Here is a 24,830-nt window from a genome sequence, read left to right as displayed (position 1 = left end):
GTACAAGTCCAGAGTCTTTGCATTACAGAAAGCAGCACAGGCCTGACTTGCCCCAGAATACCTAATGCCTCATCTGCCTGTTCTCAAGGAAGTGCAGTCAGTGTAGTACAGTGATGGCAAACCTTTTTTCCCTCAGGTGCTGAAAGCTTCTGCGTAGTGCCCACACCCATAATTCAATGCCTGGGGGAGGGTACAACAGCCTCCCTTGCGTGTCTAGAGGCCACTTTCCCAACTTCTAGTGGGCCCGATAGGCCCGTTTTTCACCCTCCCCAGGTTCCAGTGGTTTTCCTGGATCCTGGGGAGGGCAAATAACCGTACCCAGTAATGGGCAGCCAAAATGTTTACTACCACACTGTGGGTGAGGCTTATTTTGTAGGTATGGCTTAATGCTCATGTGACTGGGTAGGAGTGGCTTGCCGGCCATGTGACTAGGTGGGAGTGGCTTGAACGATCATCATCGTTCAAGTGAACTGTTAAGTTCTCAACTTACAACCTTATCAGTGTCGCTCGCTGGGGTGACAATTTACTTCGTGTTTCCCGTGCTGTCCTTCCTGGGTCATCCCCCCCTGGGCTGGGTAGCTAGGTGAATGGGTGCTGCCAGAAGCATAAATGCTGCCAGGGCCGCTTCCACCCCCACACACCCCTTGCACCTCAGGTGGGAAGTGGCAGCGTGAGGCTGGAGGGGAGCCAGGCAGGAGAGAGGGAAACTCGTCTAATGTCAGGAAGGAGGAAAGAGGGAAAAAAGCAAGGAGCACAGATGCAGCAGCAGCAGCAGCAGAGAGAAAAAGGAGAGCCGAACCGAGACCAGTAATCCAGGAAGTGACAGCTACCGATCAGCTGGAGCTGCACAGGCATTTTCATTTCCGCTGATGGAATTGCATTCCACCCAGCCCTGCCTGCTGCGCACCCCTGACCCTACTCCATCTCCCTGCAGGCCCTCTGGAAGGCAAAAATACCCTCCCAGAGTCTCCATGCCAGCTGAAAATCAGCTGGCCAACACACACATGCACATTGGAGCTGAGCTCATGTACTGGCAGGTATGGCACCGCATGCCACCTCTGGCACACATGCCATAGGTTCGCCATCACTGGTCTAATGAGTTTCTTGCAACCCAAGTGACTAAAAATAAACTTTCTGTTTGAAACTATTTACGAGTTATTTAGGTTGCTTGTGTTGGTCAGTACATTCACCATCTCATTGACAGAAAAGGGATGGATTTTTAAAAACTCTTCAGACAAGCACTGATTTGGGAGAGGCGGGAATATATTGTATTTTTTTTCTTTTTGTAGAGAGAGACAGAAAGGCATTTTCCTATGTTTGCCAACCCATTTTATTAGTCTCTTTTTTTCCTCTGTACAACTGCCCCCTTCAAACGCTGTTGTTGCTTTCATCTGCCCCAGCAACTGGGGGAGTGTGAAAACTATCCATGGGTTGGTCCAGGACATGCTCACCGCTCGCCACACTTACATTTGGAAGAGGATGGAAGCTATGATCAGCTCTCTCAAGGGAATGAAAGCTTTGGCCAGTGTCATTGGTGCCCGAGAGTGGGTGAAAGCTGCCACTAGTTTCATTGGTGCCCAGGGAAGGGTGAAAGCTGCCATGACTAGTCTCATTGGCACCTGGGAGAGGGTGAAAGCTGCTGCCACTCTCATTGGTGCCTGGGACAGGGTGAATGCTGCCACGACTCCCATTGGTGCCCAGGGAAGGGTGAACACTGCTTCGACTCTCATTGGTGCCTGGGACAGGGTGAACGCTGGCTCGACTCCCATTGGTGCCCAGGGAAGGGTGAACACTGCCACGACTCTCATTGGTGCCTGGGACAGGGTGAACGCTGGCTCGACTCCCATTGGTGCCAAGGGAAGGGTGAACACTGCTACGACTCTCATTGGTGCCTGGGACAGGGTGAACGCTGGCTCGACTCCCATTGGTGCCCAGGGAAGGGTGAACACTGCCACGACTCTCATTAGTGCCTGGGACAGGGTGAACGCTGGCTCGACTCCCATTGGTGCCCAGGGAAGGGTGAACACTGCTACGACTCTCATTGGTGCCTGGGACAGGGTGAACGCTGGCTCGACTCCCATTGGTGCCCAGGGAAGGGTGAACACTGCTACGACTCTCATTGGTGCCTGGGACAGGGTGAACGCTGGCTCGACTCCCATTGGTGCCCAGGGAAGGATGAACACTGCTACGACTCTCATTGGTGCCTGGGACAGGGTGAACACTGGCTTGACTCCCATTGGTGCCAGGGGAAGGGTGAACACTGCCATGACTCTCCTTGGCGTCTGGGAGAGGTTGAACGCTGCCATTGGTCTCATTGGTGCCCAGGGAAGGGGGAACGCTGCCACGACTCTCCTTGGTGTCTGGGAGAGGGTGAACACTGGCTTGACTCCCATTGGTGCCCAGGGAAGGGTGATCGCTGCCACGACTCTCCTTGGCGTCTGGGAGAGGTTGAACGCTACCATTGGTCTCATTGGTGCCCAGGGAAGGGGGAACGCTGCCACGACTTTCACTGTCAGGAGCAACAGGTAAAGAGTCAGTAGTTGGGATTGAAGTTTGGTTAAGGGGGGAGCCATTGGCAATCTGGCTTTTTCTGGTGGATTCAAGAGGGTAAGCACTAACGTCAGACCTACTCGGAGTATGCCCACTACTGATCCTGCTTTCTTCCTTGCTTATCTTCAGGCTGAGGATCACTTTGCAAGCCTGAGTCTGCACATCTTCTTCATGATGGACAACAAGAGCCAGCAAGCGCTCAGCTAGGCGGGAATTGTCACCAAAGATGACTTCATGGAGGGAGCCTTTGTTAAAGTCCCACTGCATTGACTGGTACTGTGGAGACTGGCGCGCTTCACTAAGTCGTTCCACAAACACTAACATCTCATAGAGCAGATTCCCGGGTTGAGATGTGTGGAAGAGGTTCAGGAAGTCAGCAGGTGCCTTGGAGGAAGAGATGAAAAAAAAATTCATTCACAATACTTCAGTTCAGAGCCTTCCTCCTCATTCTTTCCTCTCCTCATCAGCTCAAGGGATGAAAGGTAATACTAACCCTGGCTCCCTAGAGATGGGCTGCTTCCAGAATGCCTAATTGTGCACAGCTCCGCGGCCCTGGATCGCAAGTGCGGGATCGAGCGCAATTTTGCTTCCGGCACCTGTGCAGGTAGCAAAACTTCGCTGAAACGCACCCGCAATTGCGTCCCTGTGGGAGGTTTTGCTATCCGCACAGGTGCGGGAAGCAAAATTGCGCTCGATCCTGTGTTCGCGCTCCAGAGCCACGGAGCTGGGCACAATTAGCCATTCCAGTCGCAGCCCATTTCTGTGGCTCCACCATTCTCAAGCTAGACACCACATGTCATCACAAAAGAGGGAGGTAAAATAAGACATCAATGTGTATAAATTGTGACTGTATATAACCGTCATGGTGAACCTATGACATGCACCTATGAAACCTATAACCAAGAAGAATCAGAATTCTATGATGTATGGCAAAAGTTATATATTTGGTGGGATACAAAGAAAAAGAGATAATTTTATTGTTATTTTACTTTAAATATATCAGCATTTAGTAGTTATATTGTAGTAGATGATGATTATTCACAATATAAATGTGAACTCCTTTTTTCTTCTACCCTTATTCTTTCGTCTTTTTTTCTTCCTTTCTCTTCCTTTTATTTTAGCTCAATTTAAGTTAGAATTTTAAATTTTTTACATATGTTGCTAAATATTTTAGATGTGTTCTTATTTACCACTTTATAACTGATATTTTTAAGTATTTTATAGACGGTGTTAAATGACAAGATTTTTTCTTTTCATTTTTTAATGTTTAAATATAAAGATGACTTCTACTCTGAGCGGAGCGACTGTAGCTCCACTAAGTGTTGCATGTTATGTATGTCATGTTTGTCTATGAAATTTAATAAAAATATTTTTTTTTAAAGAAAGAAACCTATGGAGGGGGGTCATGAGGGGCAGCATGGGGGAGGGTCACATGCGCATGTGCAGGGGTGGGTGGGGACATGGTTCATCACCACTGGTATATAACTTTATCATAACTTAATTAAAAGTGCCCTGAATGTCATTAAATGGAAGAGGTCTGTGACCAAATTCTCTGTACGCTAGTTCAGCCTCTTATCCAAGAGAGGTGGGTGAGCAGCTTCTCCACTGTTTAGTGTCGTCATGCATACCACTCCATCCTTTGATGTAGGGCAGAGCAGGATACTACATGACAAGGATTACAAGAACACAACTGTACTGTTATAGGGTATGACAGCATTAGCTGCCAGAGCTTTACTCTGCCCATCTTATACCAAACATAAAAGCGCCGGGGTGGCGCAGCAGGTAGAGTGCTGTATTGCAGGCCACTGAAGCTGACTGTAGATCTGTAGGTCAGCGGTTCAAATCTCATCACCGGCTCAAGGTTGACTCAGCCTTCCATCCTTCCGAGGTGGGTAAAATGAGGACCCAGATTGTGGGGGCAATATGCTGGCTCTGTTAAAAAGTGCTATTGCTAACATATTGTAAGCCGCCCTGAGTCTAAGGAGAAGGGTGGCATAAAAATTGAATGAATGAATGAATGAATAAATAAATAAATAATCAACATGGCATTGTTTTGATTTTGCCTTTCCCAGGACTGGGTTGTTGGTAACTTTCTCTTAATGGCTCTCCTAACAACTCTTTGTTGCTTTGTCAAGGTTATCTCTGCATCCTCTGCAGTGATGGGCGCCTATGGGCACAGTCAGGTATACAGAACAGGTAGAATTTTTTTTTTTCCTTTTCTGGGCTCTGGGTATTTTTTTCCTATCGCATTAAGTGAGGTTGAATGCGTATAATTTTAGAAGAACTGTGCGTATGTGTGTGTGTGTGTACATACACATACAGTTTATATAGTAGATAATGTATATTTTTGTGTGTGTGTAACATGTATGTACGCCTATGGCATATATACATAGAATTAAATAGTATATTTTGGATGTTCAATACAGTGTTCCCTCGATTTTCGCGGGTTCGAACTTCGCAAAAAGTCTATACCACGGTTTTTCAAAAATATTAATTAAAAAAATACTTTGCGGCTTTCCCCCCTATACCACGGTTTTTCCCACCCGATGACATCATATGTCATCACCAAACTTTCGTCCACCTTTAATAATTTTTTTTTTGAATAAACTTTAATAAAGAAACATGGTGAGTAATAATCTAAATGGTTGCTAAGGGAATGGGAAATTGCAATTTAGGGGTTTAAAGTGTTAAGGGAAGGCTTGTGATACTGTTCATAGCCAAAAATAGTGTATTTACTTCCGCATCTCTACTTCGCGGAAATTCAACTTTCAAGGGTGGTCTCGGAACGCATCCTCCGCAAAAATCGAGGGAACACTGTAACCGTAAATAGATAGGGAAATTGGATCTCTTTGAGGTGAGGAGAGGCCAGGCACCCTAACCCTAACCCAAACTTTTCATGTGAGTGAAGTCAAGTTGGCCATCTTTAAGCTAATCACATGACCTTTAAACTAATCCCCCTGGTCACATGATCGTCAAGTCACTCCCACCTGGTCACATGGTTAGCAAGCCACACCCACAAAATAAGCCATGCCCACAGTGTGGTAGTAAAAAAATGTGCAGCCCTTGACTGATCCTCTGTATTCTGGATATGAGGACTGCGAGTTCAGTGCTGTTGGAAAAATGGAAAGAGGAGGGGATGGCAGCTGGGATGGGACAGGCCCCGCAAGAGGCCGTTCAGTGCTAAGCAGAAGCAGCAGCAGCTGCAGGATGAATGCGAATGAAAGTGGCAGGGCTTTCAAGATGGCATGAGGTCAAGTTCAAACAGCTGAACAGCCTTGATCAACACGAGGAGCACACGGACATGTCAGATAGTGACTCCTTTTCTCTGCAGGTCCATCTTCTTTGGGTACCATCGCCACCAGGTTTTTAAAATTACTTTTAATATTAGATTTGTTTACATTGTCTTTTTACTGTTGTTAGCCGCCCCGAGTCTGCGGAGAGGGGCAGCCTACAAATCTAATAAATAAATAAAATAAATAAGTCTTGGCTCCCCATGCAGCTTTGCCCACTGCTCGGGTTGTGTTGGCTGCCGCTGCCACAGGGGTGGCCAGCAACAAGAGGAAACTGGGCAACAAGGCCAGTATTTTCGGCTTCAACTGCACACCGCTGCTGGGCCTTTCCTGCATGTGCAGAAGCAAAAAATTGCTGAAATCTCTCTCTTGCTTTTATTTATTTATTTATTTATTTATTATTTAGATTTGTATGCCGCCCCTCTCCGCAGACTCGGGGCGGCTCACAACAAAATAAATCAATTCATGACAAATCTAAATTATAGTTTAAAATATTTTAAAAAACCCATTTACTAAGCAAACATACATACAAACATAGCATGCATAAATTGCATATGCCCGGGGGAGATGTCTCAGTTCCCCCATGCCTGACGACAAAGGTGGGTTTTAAGGAGCTTACAAAAGGCAAGGAGAGTAGGGGCAGTTCTGATCTCTGGGGGGAGTTGGTTCCAGAGAGTCGGGGCCGCCACAGAGAAGGCTCTTCCCCTGGGGCCCACCAACCGACATTGTTTAGAGGAGGAATAAATATATATATATACAGTATATATATTATAAAGGAAAATGCTGCACGAAACAATTAGCATGCAATTTAGCAGGTGTAAATATTAAGTTAAAAAAAAATAGTTGGGGGAAAGATCAAAAGCAACATGAGAAAATATTATTTTACTGAAAGAGGAGTAGATCCTTGGAACAAACTTCCAGCAGACGTGGTAGATAAATCCACAGTAACTGAATTTAAACATGCCTGGGATAAACATATATCCATCCTAAGATAAAATACAGGAAATAGTATAAAGGCAGACTAGATGGACCATGAGGTCTTTTTCTGCTGTCAGTCTTCTATGTTTCTATGTTTCTAGAGCAATGCTGGAGGGCCAGTAAATCCAAGACTGACCAAATACTACTAAGAGACTATATTAGGACTTATTTAGTGGCGATAAGGGCGGAAAAACATGTGTATTTTCCACTCTTATTGTGTCCACAGATTCTCGCCTGGCTGCCCTGTTTAGGGTAACCTGCTTGCTTCTTAATGTGGAGACAGCAGAAGATCCCTTGCAGGGCAGAACCGAGGAATTGGTTGAGTTTGGGCAATGTCAAGCGAGATGACTGGGGCAAGCCTTAGTCTCATTGTGTGTGGGGAGTTTGACCCTGTGATCCCTGATGAAGTGGACAAGGCCATAGGAGCGATGAGTGCCTCCACTTGTTTGTTGGACCTGTGTCCCTCCTGGCTGGTTTTGGCCAGTAGGGAGATGACACAAGGCTGACTTCAGGTGATTGTCAGCTCTTCTTTGAGTGAGGGGTCCTTCCCGTAACCTTTCAAGGAAGTGGTTGTGAGTCTTCTGCTCAAGAAGCCTTCCTTGGATCCAGCCCCATTGAATAGTTATCATCCTGTCTCCAACCTTCCATTTGTAGGGAAGTTTATCGAGAAAGTGGTGGCGCTCCAACTCCTGCGGACCTTGGAAGAAGCGGATTATCTAGACCCATTTCAATCTGGCTTCAGACCCAATTACAGCATGGAAACTGCTTTGGTTGCACTGAAGGATGATCTCTGACGGGCCCGGGATAGGGGACTCTCCTCTATCCTGGTACTACTTGATCTCTCAGCGGCTTTTGATACTATCGACCATGGTATATTTCTTCGATGGCTGGAGGAGTTGGGAGTGGGAGGCACCGTTTTATGGTGGTTCTCCTCCTACCTCTCTGTCCGATCACAGTCAGTGTTAGTGGGAGGATAGAGGTCAACCCCTAGGCCCCTCCTTTGTGGGTTTCCTCAGGGGTCAGTCCTCTTTCCTCTCCTATTCAATATCTACATGAAACCACTGGGTGAGATCATCTGACAACATGGGGTGAGTTACCAGCAATACACTGATGATACTCAGCTGTATATATCCACCCCATGTCAGTTCAGTGAAGCGGTGTAAGTGATGTGCCGGTGTCTTGAAGCTGTAAGGGTCTGGATGTGGTTAACAGGTTAAAACTCAATCTGGACAAGACTGAGTGGCTGTGGGCCCTTCCTCCTAAAGATGATCCCATCTCTCTGTCTTTGGTCTTGAGGGGAGAAACAATTTCCTTCTTGGATAGGGCTCACAACTTAGGTGTCCTCCTAGACCTACAGTTGAGGCTAGAGCAACACCTCTCAGCTATGGGTAGGTAGGTAGGTAGGTTGGTAGGTAGGTAGATAGATAGATAGGTGGGTGGGTGGGTGGGTGGGTGGGTGGGTAGGTAGGTAGGTAGGTAGATAGATAGATAGATAGATAGATAGATAATATATAGATAGATGATAGATAGATAGATAGATAGATAGATAGATAGATAGATAGATAGATAGATAGATAGATAGATAGATAGATGGACAGACCTCCAAACCTTTCTGGTGATCCTAGCAATTCCGGCTATGTCCTACAGTTTTCTGTCCTACTCCGAGACAAACTTTTAAAAAAAGTTTATATACCCCAAGACATGACATAACATGCAAACATGTTAGGAATCTTAGTTTCTATCTTAATTATTGCTGAAGATCAGTCCACAAACTTTCTGGTCTGTTTTATCCTATTTCTTACATCTATGTAAATTTAATGACACATTCTATAATAAATTATCCGTGTTCTTTAACCAGTCATAAAAGCTATTCCAGAAATAATTCCAGAAATTATCCCAGAAATAATATTCTGATTCCTCCTCATCTTGTAATTCTTTGTCATCTTCTCCATCTTAGCACGGTTGAAAACTTTCCTTATAATTTCATCGTCATTCGGTATGTCGTTATTCTTCCATTTTGCTGCGTACACAATCCTGGCAGAAATCTTTTTATTAGGAATTATATCGTGTAATTATATGAAGGAAATATATTATTTAATAATCCAACAGAAACGTCTTACCTGACAATTCATGATGTCATATAGCAAGTCTTCCTTCTCAATAAGTGCACCAAGAAATTTGAGATCTTGTACCTGATCAAACAGATAATAAGATCCATTTAGAAACTGCCATGTAGAAACAAGACCATTCTATCTTCCTTTACAACTAATGCTCTCTAGCAAATAATGAAGCTTTGGTTGCTGTTGTTGCTATTCCTGGTCATTTCCCCATAGGGGCTTTATTGCATCAGTCTAGAGCAGTGATGGTGAACCTTTTTTCCCTCGGGTGCCAAAAGCACGTGCCCACACACTATAGCACCTGCATGAATGCCCACACCCATGATTCAATGCCTGGGGAGGGCGAAAATTGCCTCCCCTGCCTTCTGGAGGCCCTCTGGAGGCCAGAAACAGCCCGTTTCCCAACTTCTAGCGGGCCCGGTAAGCATGTTTTTCACCTTCTGCAGCCTCCAGAGCCTGGGGAAGGCTAAAACACCCTCCCCCATCCCCCTGGAGGGCCTCTGAAAGCTGAAAATCCCCTCCAGAGCCTCTGTGAAAGCCAAAAATCAGCTGGCCAGTGCACACATGTGTGCTGGAACTGAGCTAGGGCAATGGCTCATATGCCGGCAGATATGGCTCCGTATGCTGCCTGTGCCACCCATGCCATAGGTTCCCCATCACTGATCTAGAGTCATCGAACTATTATAAGTCAAAATAACAATAAAGAGTACGGACTTCAAATCCTTTCAGGGATGGCTTGAGGGAAAATAATGGCATCCATGGGCTTTTTCAGTTCCTGAAAAGCTAATCTGCAATGCTCAGTGCATTAACTCTTCCCTATACCAGCAAATTGATTGATTGATATCATCTATTTATTTGCATGTGGGGGAAAGGGGGAATTAAAGTTGGAAGTTTATTTATAGTCCAAGAGCACTTAGGTAATGTTGTGGTTAGCTCTGGCCCAGCTCCTGCCCCAAGGACTGTGGATGTGGGGGAGACATCCACATGCCGCAGGCCTGTTTTGCTCCCAGTGGAATCTGCTGATGAAGGCTCCTCTGACCAAGAAGACATGAGTGACAGTGAGGAGGAGAGTGTAGCAGACAGCTCAGAAGGAGATCAATTATCTAGCTCCTCCTTGGATTCGGAACAAGAGTTAATGATACAGCCACGCATGCGGAGAGCGATGCATAGGCAGCAACAACTGAGAGAGTATTATCAAAGAAAATGAGGCCACCTGTGGTTGGGTGGGGCTGTGGTAATTAGTGAGGCTGCTATAAATAGCAGCCTGTGGGTTTGGCCATTGTGGAGGATTATCTGATCGTTGTGTTTTGTGCCTGCCTTGCTGACTTCGACCTTGGTGTGTTGCTTTTTCCCCGCTTTGAAACTAAACCAGAGCAAAAGTGTGTTTCACTTTGTGAAAGAAGGAGGACTGTGAATTGCCTCACAGCTGCACACTAAGTATCACAGAACTGATAAGGGACTTGTACCAATTACCAGTTTGTTTGGATACGAGGGCTTAGTTTAAGTGAATTTTCGTTATAAAGAACATTGTTTTGAATTTTCAAAGGTGTGTGTGTCTGAAATTTGTACCTGTGAATTTTCGGGAGGATTCTACCAGAGAGCCCGACAGAACAGGTAAAAAAATATCTAACACAGCAGAAGGAGAAATCTATTCTGCTGAAAAACAGCTTTTTCCCCTTCTCTTCCTCTCCTGCCTGTCTGTATTAGACAGAAAGGGCATGAGGAGAAGATCCATAGAGGATGATTAGGCAGGCATCCAAAGCAGGGGTCTCCAACCTTGGCAACTTTAAGCCCGCTGAGGAATTCTGGGAGTTGAAGTCCACAAGTCTTAAAGTTGCCAAGGTTGGAGCCCCTGCTCCAGAGCATCTATGACAAATTACCAGTTGAAAAATGTAGGCATGAATCAGATTGTTTGAGGACTCCATGTAAAGTTTTCTAGTCTTGGCAGTGGTTACGCAAAGCTGGTATGAGAAGTGAAGCGAGAGGCAGCATGAATTCTAAGAATTATTCTCTGCATTTCTTTGTCAGACCAATTATAGAATACAGCTCAGCTGTATGGAACCTGCATTGTATATTAGACATTAATACAATCGAGAGAGTCCAGAAATATTTCACAAGAAGAGTCCTTCATTCCTCCTCTCGCAACAAAATACCTTACTCCGCCTGACTTGAAATACTGTGATTAGGCAATTTACAACTACATTGCCTCCAATCTGATCTAACTGTAGTTCTTAAAATCATATACCAAAATGTCTTTCCTGTTAGTGACTACTTCACCTTCAAACGCAACAGCACACAAGCACATGATACAAACTAAATGTAAACCGCTTCAAACTAGACTGCAGAAAATATGACTTCAGTAATAGAGTTAAACAAACTGTTTCAACTCCTACCCTCAAAACGTCGTTACAGAGCCCTGTACACCAAGAACAGTTTTTTCCCGAACGCCATCACTCTACTAAACAAATAATTCCCACAACACTGTCAGACTTTTTACTAAATCTGCACTTCTATTCTACTAGTTTTTCTCATCATTCCTATCATCCTTTTCCTCCCACTTAGAACTGTATGACTGTAACTTGTTGCTTCTATCCTAAGATTTTTATTAATATTGATTGTTTCTTCATTGCTTATTTGACCCCTATGACAATCATTAAATGTTGTACATGATTCTTGACAAATGTATCTTTTTCTTTTATGTACGTTGAGAGCATATGCACCAAGACAAATTCCTTGTGTGTCCAATCACACTTGGCCAATAAAATTCTTATTCTATTCTATTCTATTCTATTCTATTCTATTCTATTCTAGAGTGATCAATGCCTGGAATGCACTACCTGGCTCTGTGGTTTCTTCCTTGAACCCCAAAATCTTAAACCTTAGATTGTCTACAATTGACTTCTCCCCTTTTCTCAGAGGTTTGTAACATAAATGCACTACATAAATGCACTATTGTGCCTACCGTCTCTGTCCTACTGTCCTATTTGTCTTCTTTTATCACAACTTTCTACTTATGTTATGCTTATACAAACTACTACCCTATACTTGTTTGACAAATAAATAAAATAAAATAAAATTTCTAATGTTGAAGTTGTCAACGCAACTGAACTGACACCACTTACCAACACAGAAAGATCTTAGCAGGCTTCAAGATTCTTACTTTTGCAGATGTTAAAACACACCCACATATGCACATACTGTACACCTACAAATGGTGGCTGAGTACAATTAGTGCTCATGAGCAGCTAACAGCTCAGAATAGTATGTTCTGGAAAAGCCTGAATAAAGACTGATCAACATTTTACTATGGGTCCAGCGGTGGGTTACTAACAATGTGGTCCAGAGCGTTGCACTGATAGGAATCCACTGATGATGCAATTTTCAGTGATTTTTTTTCCTGGCGTCTCCATGTTGTAAGAAGCTTTCCTGCCCACCCTTGTCTTAATGCTGACTTATTATTTGTCATCTGAAGCACACCTGAGAAGCCCCTTCTCAGTAGACATCAGGAAAAAAAATCACCAAAAATTGTGTCATCAGTTGGGTTCCTACCAATGTGGCAATCTGAACCGCACCGGTAGGAATCCACCACTGCCTGGGCCCAACTTTTGTGTTCTATTTCTAATATTCAGGAAATGATCATTTTCATTCAGTCAAAAGGGCAACACTGACGAATAGGAGCAATCCAACAGTGAAGGATAGGATATCCCAAAGGAGTCTGATAATTTTTAAAAGACCAGGTGAAAATGTTGCTTAGTGTGGACCAAATGACCCACATATGGGGCAGGAAGGTGGTTCAGACAGTGGTGAAATGCTCCCAGTTCACTCGTACCTATCAGACGTCAGAGAACTAGTCACGAAGGGAGAACGAGGCTCCGCCCACCCACCCGGACACCACCATATGGGTTCTTTTACCCTCTCTGTATGCACAGAACGCTTTGTGCATGCACAGAGGGTAAAAGAACCCAAATGGTGGCGCCTGGGCAGGTGGGCAGAGCCTCACACTCCCTTCACGACCACGTCTCTGACGACTGTCAGGCACGAGCCTTTCAACCCTGGGTTCAGAAACTAGATTCAGAACTGAATCAGAGAAGAAGAATAAATCAGAATCTTAATGACTGGAATTAATGATTCATTTAGAGGAAAGTTTCTGAATACAGTGTTCCCTCGATTTTCGCGGGTTCAAACTTTGCAAATAGTCTATACCAGTTTTTCAAAAAATATTAATTAAAAAATACTTCACCATTTTTTTCCTATACTACGGTTTTTCCGCCCGATGACGTCATATGTCATCACCAAACTAATAATTTTTGTAATAAATAGCAACAAAAAAATTATTGTTAATAAATAATTATGTTTATAAATATCAGGATCATGAAGTGTCTTATTCAATGGTGAGTACCAGTAATAATGGTGAGTAAATGGTTGTTAAGGGAATGGGAAATGGTAATTTAGGGGTTTAAAGTGTTAAGGGAAGGCTTGTGATATTGTCCATAGCCAAAAACGGTGTATTTACTTCCGCATCTCTACTTCGCGGAAATTCGACTTTCGCGGGTGGTCTTGGAACGCATCCCCCACGAAAATCGAGGGAACACTGTATTATCAAATCTCTTTATAGACATTAAGCTGCATTTTTGCTCTGCTCCAAGCTTAGCCAGTCTCAAACTCCCAGCTTTTTGAGAGGGAAGAAAGTGCCTTTGTGTTGTGTACCTTGGTTGAAGCGTTTCCCGTGAGCAGAATGTCCATAAAGTTTGTAAGCTGCGGTCTCAATAATACGTGTGTTTCATCCGGTATGTGCAAGCCATTCAGCAGCTTCAAACCAGCAATTTGCAGACTGTCGTCCCAGATGCTTGTCACAATCTCTATGATTTTGGGGATAGATTCCTGCGAAGAAAGATACATAAGAAGAATTGACAATGTGTATATCTTGGAGACACAATGCCTGTAGTTGACTTTTGACTTTTTAAGGGTACATCTCTGAAGTTAAAGTGCTTCTCAACTTTAGCAAATTCCACATCTAGCACACTGGCTTTAGTTTAAAATTTGTGAATTATTATTTTTTAAATCAATAGCCCTTGATCATAGTGCCGTCTACTGGCAGCTGGAAGAATATTTTTAAATTGAAAATGTAACTGTAAATTCACTGGAGGAAGACTTTTGTTTTAGCTTTTAAAAATTCGTGTCAGCTTCCCCAAAACAATTTGATTCATCTTTATTTTTGTTTTTGGAAATATAAGTGAAGGTGTGTGTATATATTTACTGTACTTCTTTCCTTTCCTTTTTAGTTTCAGTCTAAAATGGCTTCGCTATTAGTTATGTGAAACCCAAAGATCTTAAATATACCAAACCTTTCATATTATAAAATGCTCCAGACTACAAGATGCACTTAGCTTTTGGGGAGGAAAACAGACCATTCTGGGAGCACAGGGTAATGGTGGCCCATCCCTCGATACATAGCTATACCCCCAGAAGAATGAACAAGGGCTGACTAATCGTACTCAACAATTAGTCCTCAATGGGTCTAAATCTATGTGGAGAGAAATAAGCAGTGGGTACCACAAGGTTTCATCTTAGCCCCAGTACTCTTTAACATCTTCATAAATGACCTAGCTGAGGGAATAAAATTTGCAGATGATACTAAACTGGCAGAGGACAAGCTCAAAATCTTGACAGACACTGGGTCCTATATAATAAAATGAAATTTAATGCTGAGGAATATAAAGTCCTTCACTTAGTTAAGAAAAAACAAAAATATACATATAAACTGGGTGAAACCACACTGAATAGCAGTGACTGCGAGAGAGATCTTGGAGTCTTAGTAGGCAACCAGCTAAACATGGGCCAGCAATGTGCAGCGGCAGCCCAAAAAAGCCAATACAACCCTAAGTTGTCTTAATAGAGGGATACAATCTAGGACTAGGGAGGCACTACAACTCTTTCATCCCCGTTGTAGCTCCCTGTGGGGTGGCTGGCACTGCCCCTCACCCTCCCCTCCCAGTCATTCCTCACATAGCCTGAGAAGATAAGGGCAACAGCAGGGATGGAGACTTGCCCCAAACAAGAAGGAAGCAATTCTGTATTTGCCTCTCATTTTGTGGGCACTTCTTCTGGCACTTAGTGTTAAATATGCATTGAAGCAATGTAAATAAGTTGAATGTGGATTGAGCATTCTGATTGGTTGAAACAATGACAGTTGAGTTTAGGCGGGAAAGTAAAAGTATATAAGGAGCGCTCTGACATTGTTACAGTCAGTCGCGTTCTGAGCTGAAGTCACTTTCCAAAAAGAGCTTTCTCCTGCCGAGCCAAATAAAGAATTTTAAAGAACCGACTGCCTCAGTCTTCTTCACTTAGTGTGCTCTGCACACCTTGGTTGCTTGGGTAGATGTACCATTTGCTCTCTACCCCAGACACTGGCCTGGGCCTGCTGCAGCTGATGCTCCATGTCTTTAGGGGCTTCAGGAGGAGGAATGAACACTGTTTACAATGCCACAGCCAGCCTCGGCCAGCCTCTTAGGGCAGAGAGCAAGTCTTGCGTCTCCTCAAGCAACCAAGTTGCATGGAGAACCAAGAAGTGCCAGAAGAAGACTCTGTGAGATGAGGTGCTTCCCTCACTTTTGGAGCGAGTCTCCATCCCCGCCGTCACCTTTACCTTCTCAGGCTACATGAGCAGTGACTGGGAAGGGAAGGCAAGAGGTGGGGCCAGCCAGCTGACCGGGTGCTATAGCATGGGGACGAAAGAGTTTCACTTATCTAAATCCACAGTAAGTTAATTTAAACATGCCTGGGATAAATATATATCAATCCTAAGTTAAAATACAGGAAATAGTATAAGGGCAGACTAGATGGACCATGAGGTCTTTTTCTGCCATCAATCTTCTATGTTTCTATCTGGGAACCTGAAATGACTCTTGATTTAAATCATATGCTAAAAATCACCTGAAATAGAAGGGGAAAAAACCAACAACAACCTAACCCTCACCTGTTTTTTTTTAAATGGTTCAAGAGGGAGCACACACACACACATGAAAGAGAGAGAGAGAGAAAGAAAAAAGGGAAGGAAGGAAGAGAGGGGAGAGAAAGAGGGAGAAGGAGAAAGGGAGAGGAAAAACAGAAAAAAAACAGAAAGGAAAGAGAAGAGGGAGAAAGAAATGAGAGAAAAGGGGAGAGAAAGAGAAATGAAGACATAAGAGAGGGGGGCGTTTGAGAGAGAGGGGAGAAAGAGAAAATGAGAGAGAAAAGGGAGAGAAGGGGGGAGAGAGAAATGAAAGAGAGCTGGAGGGAGAGAATAAGAGAGGAAAAGAGGGAAACAAATGACAAAAAGAGAGGAAAAAAGGGAAAAATGGAAGAGAGACACACACATTTCTCAAAGAAAACACCCAGACATCCCTAATGTCTGTTACACATACAGGAGTCTTAAATGATTATATATGACTTATATCCTGGCCAGAGTCACCTTTATCAGTGAGATAGATAATATATACATTTAATAAATAAATGAAAACTATAAGATCATTACTATAAGAAGTCAGTCAGCCTAGAGATACATTTGGGATCCATACACCATTTCCAAAAATGTTTACCTGGATTTTGATTTTAAACTTCCAGGTGGCAGTGAAGGCTTTGAGGGCATTCAGGGTCTCAGTTTTAGTCTCCTTATCCTTATCTTCCAGGAAAGAGGTCACTAAATTTATGTCATCAATGGTGCAGCCACTTGCCTAGGAAGTAAGAAAGAAGCAATCACATCGCTAGCAGCGGTGCGTTCCGCTTACCTGCATACTGGTGCACTGCACACACATCTTGCTGATTCGAGCACTTGCACGCGTTCCCACGCACAGGTCCCCTTGCACGATTTTGCTTCCGTGCATACGCAAGAAGCATAAATGCACCAAAATGTGTGCGATTTCAGTGATTTTTTGCTTCTGCGCATGCGCTGAAGCAAAAAAGAATATATGCCAAAATCTCATGCACACGAGTGTCCCCTAATGAGGTTTTGCTTCTGCGCATGCGCAGGAAGAGAAACCCCCCCCCAAAACTCAGTAAAAAAGATGGTGCCGTCCAACGCACCACCAAAGATGGCACCAGAGTAGTCATGCGCAAATTTCACAATCTGGTGGCTGCTACCGGAATGGAGCTCTAGGGCGTACCCAGGAGTGGGCTACTGCCCGGATGGGGAGGAACGCAGTGGGGTAGCGAAAATGGAGCTCCACCCCTGAGCATCCAATTTGCACTGAAAGATGTTGAAAAAAAATGCAGGGCGTCCTGCATAAGCCATGCCCACAGTGTGGTGGTAAAAATGTTGGTAGCCCTTCACTGGGCGTACCAGTGGCAACCCACCACAGATCGATAGGCACATCAGCATTACCAATCACCATACTTGAAATGCGACAAATATGTCATATTTACTATAACACCATTTAACCTGCATGACAGCTGAGCTACTAAATCATGGAGCAAATATAAAGTGGCAACTGTCAATACATTTCTATTGACGTTGACCCTGAAGAGCAATTAATTTCATGATGGGACTGCAGATCCTGGGTGCAGGGATGGCATAATCTGCATTTTATGGAAATAAATGCCAAACTTATCCCATGCCTTTATTTATTCCACCCATCAAAATGTATCTTGACTTTTTTGATATCCCCTATGGATACTTCTGTGTAGGACAGCCGGCCTCCCCTCACTTGCTAAATGTGTTTTATTACAAGCCCCATCAACTCTGCACTGTGTTGAAGGGAATTGTAGTAAAACATTCTCTGAGAGCTTTAGTTTTGGTAAGACTCACATAGAATCTGTTGTGGTTAGCTCTGGCCCAGCTCCTGCCCCAAGGACTGTGGATGTGGGGGAGACATCCACATGCTGCAGGTCTGTTTTGCCCCCGGTGGAATCTGATGATGAAGGCTCCTCTGACCAAGAAGACATGAGTGACAGGGAGGAGGAGAGTGTGGCAGACAGCTCAGAAGGAGATCAATTATCTAGCTCCTCCTTGGATTCAGAACAAGAGTTAATGATACAGCCACGCATGCGGAGAGCGATGCATAGGCAACAACAACTGAGAGATTATTATCAAAGAAAATGAGGCCACCTGTGGTTGGGTGGGGCTGTGGTAATTAGTGAGGCTGCTATAAATAGCAGCCTGTGGGTTTGGCCATTGTGGAGGATTATCTGATCGTTGTGTTTCATGACTGCTTTACTGACTTTGACTTTTTGTGTGCTGATTTTTCCCCACTTTGAAACTAAACCAGAGCAAAGTGTGTTTCACTTTGTGAAAGAAGAAGGACTGTGAATTGCCTCACAGCTGCAAGCTAAGTATCACAGAACTGATAAGGGACTTGTACAAATTACCAGTTTGGTTGGAGACGAGTGATCTTTGCTATACCAAAAGAGGGCTTAGTTTAAGTGAATTTTCATTATAAAGAACATTGTTTTGAATTTTCAAATGTGTGTGTATGTGTCTGAAATTTGTACCTGTGCATTTTTTGGAGGAGTCTACCAGAGAGCCTGACAGAACAGAATCAAGGGTTATTGGGCAAGGCAACTGGAAGGAGATTTTTTAAAAAATCTTACCACTAAGTTACTTTGGGGTTTTTGATTTTGATTTTTGAATGGGATTTGATCTCTAAACAAGGGGACGTAATTTACACAGGTCCAAAAAAGAACTGAGGAAATTAATTGATCTACAAAAGACCTCTGTATTAAATTCTGAGTACACACAGATCCCAGGTTTATCCTGGGGTGAAATATGTCCTAATTACCTGCATTTAAGTGTACATTAGGACAAAGCTAGCCTCCCCTTCACATTCAAGGACTTCATGAATGATGCACATTGCAGAAAGAGAACAATAATTCCAATATTTGTTCAGGTCAGGCCAGATTTTCCCAGAAAGCCAATGTAGGGATAGGAATTGCTGGTTTTATCAGTTGTGATCTATTACATCTCAGTTTCTGCTGAAAATCTAGCTTAATTTCCCCCCGTGAAAAGGCTTAAATATTTTCCGGTAGAATATTAATCTGATCTCTGCAGAATCCCTCGTCCCCCTTTCCAGAGAAAGTATACAAACTTGGAAACTCATGTCTAATGGAATGAGGGATGGTATAACCGGAATATTTAAGGCTGAGGATATTGGGTTATAGACCTCTGCAGCTGCATAAGGCTCAACCTTTCTCATCACATTTTACAGTATGTCCTGCAATGTAGGACTTTCACCTCAGATTCATTCAAGTAGATACATTGAGTAATATTACGAAGTGTCATCCTCTTGGTGTCGTCATCTAGGATGGGACTGAGGGACGTCAGAAGCCGACTGAGCTCTCCTGGAACGCTTTCTTTTACAGATGCAGTATAGAAAGAGTCTGTAGACAACCCTGGGAGCAATAATTATAATATAAGCAATAAAATAATTCAAAATTCAAAAATGAAATTCCAATTCCATGGAAATCAAATGATGGTTTAAAATTTCTGCGAAGACAGTTTTGCACTGGAACATCCTGAATATACAGGTAGTCCCCCAACTTACAACAATTCGTTTAGTGACCATTTGAAATTACAACAGCACTGAAAAAGTGACCTTTGACCTTATGCTAGCTCAGGAATTCTCGGAGTTGAAGTCCACATGTCATAGAAGAGCCAACTTTTCCTACCCCTGGACTAGACCTACCAAATTCTCTTAACTATTCGTCACAGTTTAGTCTCTAGCCCCCTTATCATTTCTTTGTTCTTTCCATTCTTTCTAGGGTCTCAGCATCATTTACATCGTTGATGTCAAATCTCCCTTCTCCCCTGCCCCTCTCCTTTCAACTGTGCCTCTTTCTAATACAGAGTCCTTGTATGGTTTATACTGGGTTGTTCTTGGGATAAAATGCTTAAATAGACAAGTCATTACGATAGCTATACACTGAATTATGTGATACCTTCTAGTCCAAGGATAGGCAAAGTTGGCTCTTCTATGACTTGTGGACTTCAACTCCCAGAATTCCTGAGCCACTCATGCTAGCTCAGGAATTCTGGGAGTTGAAGTCCACAAGTCATAGAAGAGCCAACTTTGCCTACCCCTGTTCTAGTCAATCTTGGCTGATCTTGAAAATCAAGCAAAGTCAGTCTTGGTTAGTATTTGGATCCAAGGCCATTCAGAACAATTGGTTAAAGTGAGAAGTCGAAAAAACATGGAAGAAAGAAATGTTTGGATGGATATCATAATCAGCAGCCCAGCTGGACTCAATTGGTCTTTGCAAAACAGATACAGTGTACTGATATTATTTTCCTAGCAGGGATAAACTATTGTAACATTTGTTTTAAAATGTGGCTACAATAAAATGACGATTCTTTGATAGCAAACAATTACTTTAAACTTTTTGATGTTCCTGTTCAGGCCAACATGTCTCCACTTTATATGATCCCCAGCTGACACATGCTTCTTTTACCCAGTGACCCTTGGCCAGATAAAACACAGTTAGCAAGAGCTTCTTCTGCATTTCCCAATTCTCGTTTTCTTTTCCCTTATTTTATTTTAGTTCAACGATCAAGATGACTCATCAGTGATAAAGCAAACATGACAGCCACAATGTTCCAGGAAGAATCAGAAGAGGTAAGTGGGAAGGGGAAAGTTATCGATTCAGAAGCACAGAACCTAAAAGAAGGATGGACTTTTGCAAGTAAGAGTCAACACTGGAACGGTTGCCCAGAAACAGGGAAAACAAGAGAAGTGGTTGAAAACATCTATAGGAGATGGGAATATCAACCTTTTAAAGTGTTTCTAATTTCCACTATATCTGCATAAGCCCAAATTGCTAGACTGGCCTTATAATTTGGCATCAGTACCAAGGGAGGGCTCCTACTGGTTCTTTAGAATTGTTTAGAACCGTTTGTAACACGATGATGACATCATGGATCCATTTTTGTCAGTGTCTCTCGGGATGCCGCCATCTTGGATTTTCAATTTTTAAATTTTCAATTGCTGTGGGCACGTGCGCACACGCAAAGCGTGACCCTGAGCAAACCAGCAGCAAAAGAATACAAAACCCATCCCTGATCAGTACCTAATAGTTCTTCATAGTCAGATGATGATAACTGGTTGGAGATTGGGGGAGATGGCTGGATTGCTACTGAGAGATTAAGAAACTGAAGCCCCATCTCATCCCACCTCCCCTGAAACTAAAGAGACACTTCCAGACTGAGGAGAGGAGAAAGACGTATCAGAGATAGAAGTTCTCCCCTACCTATTTCCTGTTGTCACAATGAGATTGACATTCCTATTCTCAAATCTCCACTGCCTGAAGTTGAGTAGAAGACTTTTGGACTGGCGGAAACCCTGCCTATTTCCTGCTGTTGGGAGTAACCGAGTTGTCGAAGCGTGGAACTCATTACCGGACTCCATAGTGTCATCCCCAAACCCCCAACACTTTACCCTTAGATTATCTACGGTTGACCTATCCAGATTCCTAAGAGGTCAGTAAGGGGCGAGTACAAGTGCACTAGAGTGCCTTCCGTCCCCTGTCCTATTGCTCTCCTATATCTCCTATATCTCTTCTTCTATTCCTATATCTCTTCTTCTATTCTTTCATTGATATGTTCTATTACTATACCTTATTTTCTATTATTTCTTAGATATATTTTACTATGAGTATCTCCTCTATAACCTTCATCATGTATTTTACTATGTGTATATACCCACTAAAACCCTCATTGTGCATTGGACAAAATAAATAAATAAATAAATAAAATAAAGACAAACATTTCCCTTCTTCTCCAGGAAATCGGGAAGGAAAGAGATTGTGTCAATCCCACCCAAAATACAGACACTGGCCCTTGCAGTTCCTCATGCCAAGACAAAAGTGAGGAGACGCCTTCGGGTTCAAGAGAGGTGGAGAATTCTAGACAAGGAGAAACTAGAGAGCTGATGTGAAGGTAAGAACTGGCAAGATTAAAACCAAAGAGCTTGAGATGAGCTAAATAGTGATACTCGGGGGCCAAGTGTGTGTTGCTATGAGAAAAGATTGGCTGTCAATCCATTCCAGAATAAAGGTAGGAGAATGAGACGTAGGATTTAAAACATGCAGGACCACAAAAGATATATAAAGATTAGTAAAATAAAGAATATAAATAACTAAATAAGATTTGAATAGGGATTTTGGGATTGTATGAAATAATATGAATATTACTGTAATTAATTAATATGTATATTATTATAGGATTTAATGGAATATCTGATGTATCAAGGCAGAAATACTGAATGTTTGCTGATATTATAATTTTGTTGTTGTTGTTTTTGTTTTGTTTATTTTATGTTGCTATCTCTTTGTCTGTTTTAAAATATACAATGGTACCTCTACTTAAGAAGCCTCTACTTAAGAACTTTTCTAGATAAGAACTGGGGTTCAAGATTTTTTTACCTCTTCTTAAGAGCCATTTTCTACTTAAGAACCCGAGCCCAGAAAAATTTCCCAGGAAATTTGAGAGTGGCACCAAGCCCCGGCCAGTGTCCTGCCATTCCCCCTTTAATCCTGGCCATCTCGGGCTTTTCTGGGCTGCCGGATGAGCCTTTTAGTGGCGCTTAAGGAGGCTTTGGAAGTCCAGAGCGAACAAAACATTTTCCTTTCTCTGGGTGCCTGGAGAGGGAATAAACCTCTGCCAGCCCCCAGAGAAAAGAAATGCTCCCTTCACTCTGGGCAGCCCAGAGCGTACAGAGCATTTTCCTTTCTCTGGGCGCTTGGAGAGGGAATAAACCACTTTGCTGTGGTAACTCCCTCAAGGTGCCTCCCATACACCCGGTGCGAGGTTGCCTCCCGGAGTGTCTGGGCGCAGAAAGGCAAAAGGAGGCGCTTCACCCCGGCCGAATCAACTCAGCTTCAACCAAACCGAGGAGTCACCACAGTGAAGGAAGCAAGAGAAGAGGGGAGCCCTTCAGCATGGGAAGGAAGAGGAAGCAGGTAGCAGCAGCAGCCGCCGCCTTTAAGTCGAAGGAGCGGGAGGTTCCCCCCTCTCGCCTGCCTGGGTTTCTCCCTCTGGCGCAGTGTATGGGAGGCAGCCTCCTGCCAGGTATATGGGAGGCGCGTGCTCCTCCCCGCCGCCTCAGAGTCCCTCTTTTTTTTTTAAGCCTTAAAGTTTTGGATTTTTTTTTATTCCCCTCACCTCACCTTCTTCCTTCAGCAGCGACTGTCCTCCTCCTCTACTTCCTCCTCCTCCTCATCCCACCCAAATTCTGAGCTTTTATTTCTTTCCTAATGGGTTTGCACGCATTCTTTGCTTTTACATTGATTCCTATGGGGAAAATTGCTACTAATTACAAACTTTTCTACTTAAGAACCTGGTCACGGAACGAATTAAATTCTTACGTAGAGGTACCACTGTATTTGAAAACCAATTTTAAAAAATTGAAAAAAAAAAAACCCATGCAGGACTTCAATCCCACAGTTCCCACCAGGGTTTCTCTAGTATCTGCAATGGAAGTATCTTATCAGAGCTGTGTCCATGAATCTCCGATTGTGAGACTTCTGATCTGGATATCACTCTTCATAAAGCCTGGCAGGAAGGAAGAGAAAGAGAAGGAGAGCATATAACATACATTGTCGGCATGATCAACCCTTGTTTCATTTAACTCACTGGCAAAGTTCTTTGAGTCAGGGCTGTAGGAGGGGCTTCTTACAATTGCTAGAAAAGCTTTCGACAGCAAATAGAGGGCTGTAGCTCCGGTAGCTGCAGTGACCACGTTGTTAGTATTTATCAACTCATTGCACTTCATATTGCTTTAAATTTCCAGGAAATCTGATGGAACCCTGCCTTGACTGCAGGCCAACCCATCCTTCCCCACTGACAATACTGCACCTCACATGGTTTGTGATGTCACCTGTGCTCTTCATGACAACTCTGGCACATTGTCATCAGCATCATCAGAAGGGGTAGACCTCTGAATAGCATATAGACTTATATACCGCTTCATAGTGTTTTTAGAGCCCTCCCTAAGCGGTTTACAGAATCAGCATATTGCCTCCAACAATCCGGGTCCTCATTTTACCCACCTCAGAAGGATGGAAGGCTGAGTCAACCTTGAGCCGGTGGTGAGATTTGAACTGCTAAACTACAGCTAGCAGTTGGTTGAAGTAGCCTGCTGTGCTGCACTCTAACCACCGCACCACCCTGGATCTTCTCTCCTGCTTCTCCTGATATTATGAAAATACCATGAGATCTTGAGAGACAAATTCTTGGTACTGTGTTTGGAATGAAAAGTTGTTGAGAAAAATTAGTCAGTAGATGAAGGGTTTTGCACATGGCAGGTTCACTAGGTCAATCTCTAGCATTTTTCTACCTATAGAGGGAGTGAGGAACAAGCAAGATTTTTTTTAAAAGGAGCCCTCTGCATGTTACTTTGTTAACCAGAGATAATCAGCTCCCTTCAAATTGATGTGCTGCAGCTACTTGAAAATCCAGCTAGCAACCCCTCTCCCACCATACACGCATCACTTTTTTGGGGGATAGGAGAGCTCTCTTTCCATAAGGACTTTGTTGAAGAAGAATTTTAATCTTCAAAGTATATAACAGTGATGGTGAACCTTTTTTCCCTCAAGTGCCGAAAGAGTATGGGCAAATGCTATCGTGCATGCATGAATGCCCACACCTATAATTCAATGCCTGGGGAGGGCAAAAATAGCTTCCCCACCCCCGAGGCCCTCTGGAGGTTAGAAACAGCCTGTTTCCAAACTTCTGGTGGGCCCAGTAGGTTTGTGTTTTGCCCTTCCCAGGCTCTAAATGATTCCTTGGAGCTTGCAGAGGGTAAAAACGCTCCCTCCCATCCTCCCAAAAGCTCTCTAGAAGCCAAAAATGCCCTTCCAGAGCCTCTGTGCAAGCCAAAAATCAGCTGACTGGCACACACATGCATGTTGGAGTTGACCTAGGGCAATGGAT

At 43.5% G+C, this 24,830-nt stretch overlaps 2 protein-coding genes across 2 annotated transcripts in view; one reads left to right on the top strand and one right to left on the bottom strand.

Moving 5' to 3' along the window:
- FKBP5 (FKBP prolyl isomerase 5) overlaps window positions 1-24,830 on the top strand; it is a 1,202,894-nt gene that overhangs the window by 1,041,341 nt on the left and 136,723 nt on the right. The gene's annotated exons all lie outside the window — the stretch shown is intronic.
- LOC139165320 (serine-rich adhesin for platelets-like) lies at window positions 1,307-23,670 on the bottom strand. Its single transcript, XM_070748518.1, has 6 exons — window positions 23,532-23,670; window positions 19,140-19,297; window positions 16,513-16,647; window positions 13,643-13,816; window positions 8,939-9,010; window positions 1,307-2,934 (listed from the first exon to the last, which is right to left on the bottom strand). Exons 1-6 carry the CDS (start codon window positions 23,668-23,670, stop codon window positions 1,369-1,371), a joined length of 2,244 nt encoding a protein of 747 aa, XP_070604619.1. The 3' UTR covers window positions 1,307-1,368.

Source organism: Erythrolamprus reginae, chromosome 3 (genome assembly GCF_031021105.1).
Source record: "Erythrolamprus reginae isolate rEryReg1 chromosome 3, rEryReg1.hap1, whole genome shotgun sequence".
Taxonomy (NCBI): Eukaryota; Metazoa; Chordata; class Lepidosauria; order Squamata; family Dipsadidae; genus Erythrolamprus; species Erythrolamprus reginae.
The sequence above is the reverse complement of the archived record's forward strand: the minus strand, read 5'-3'. Positions and strand labels throughout refer to the sequence as shown.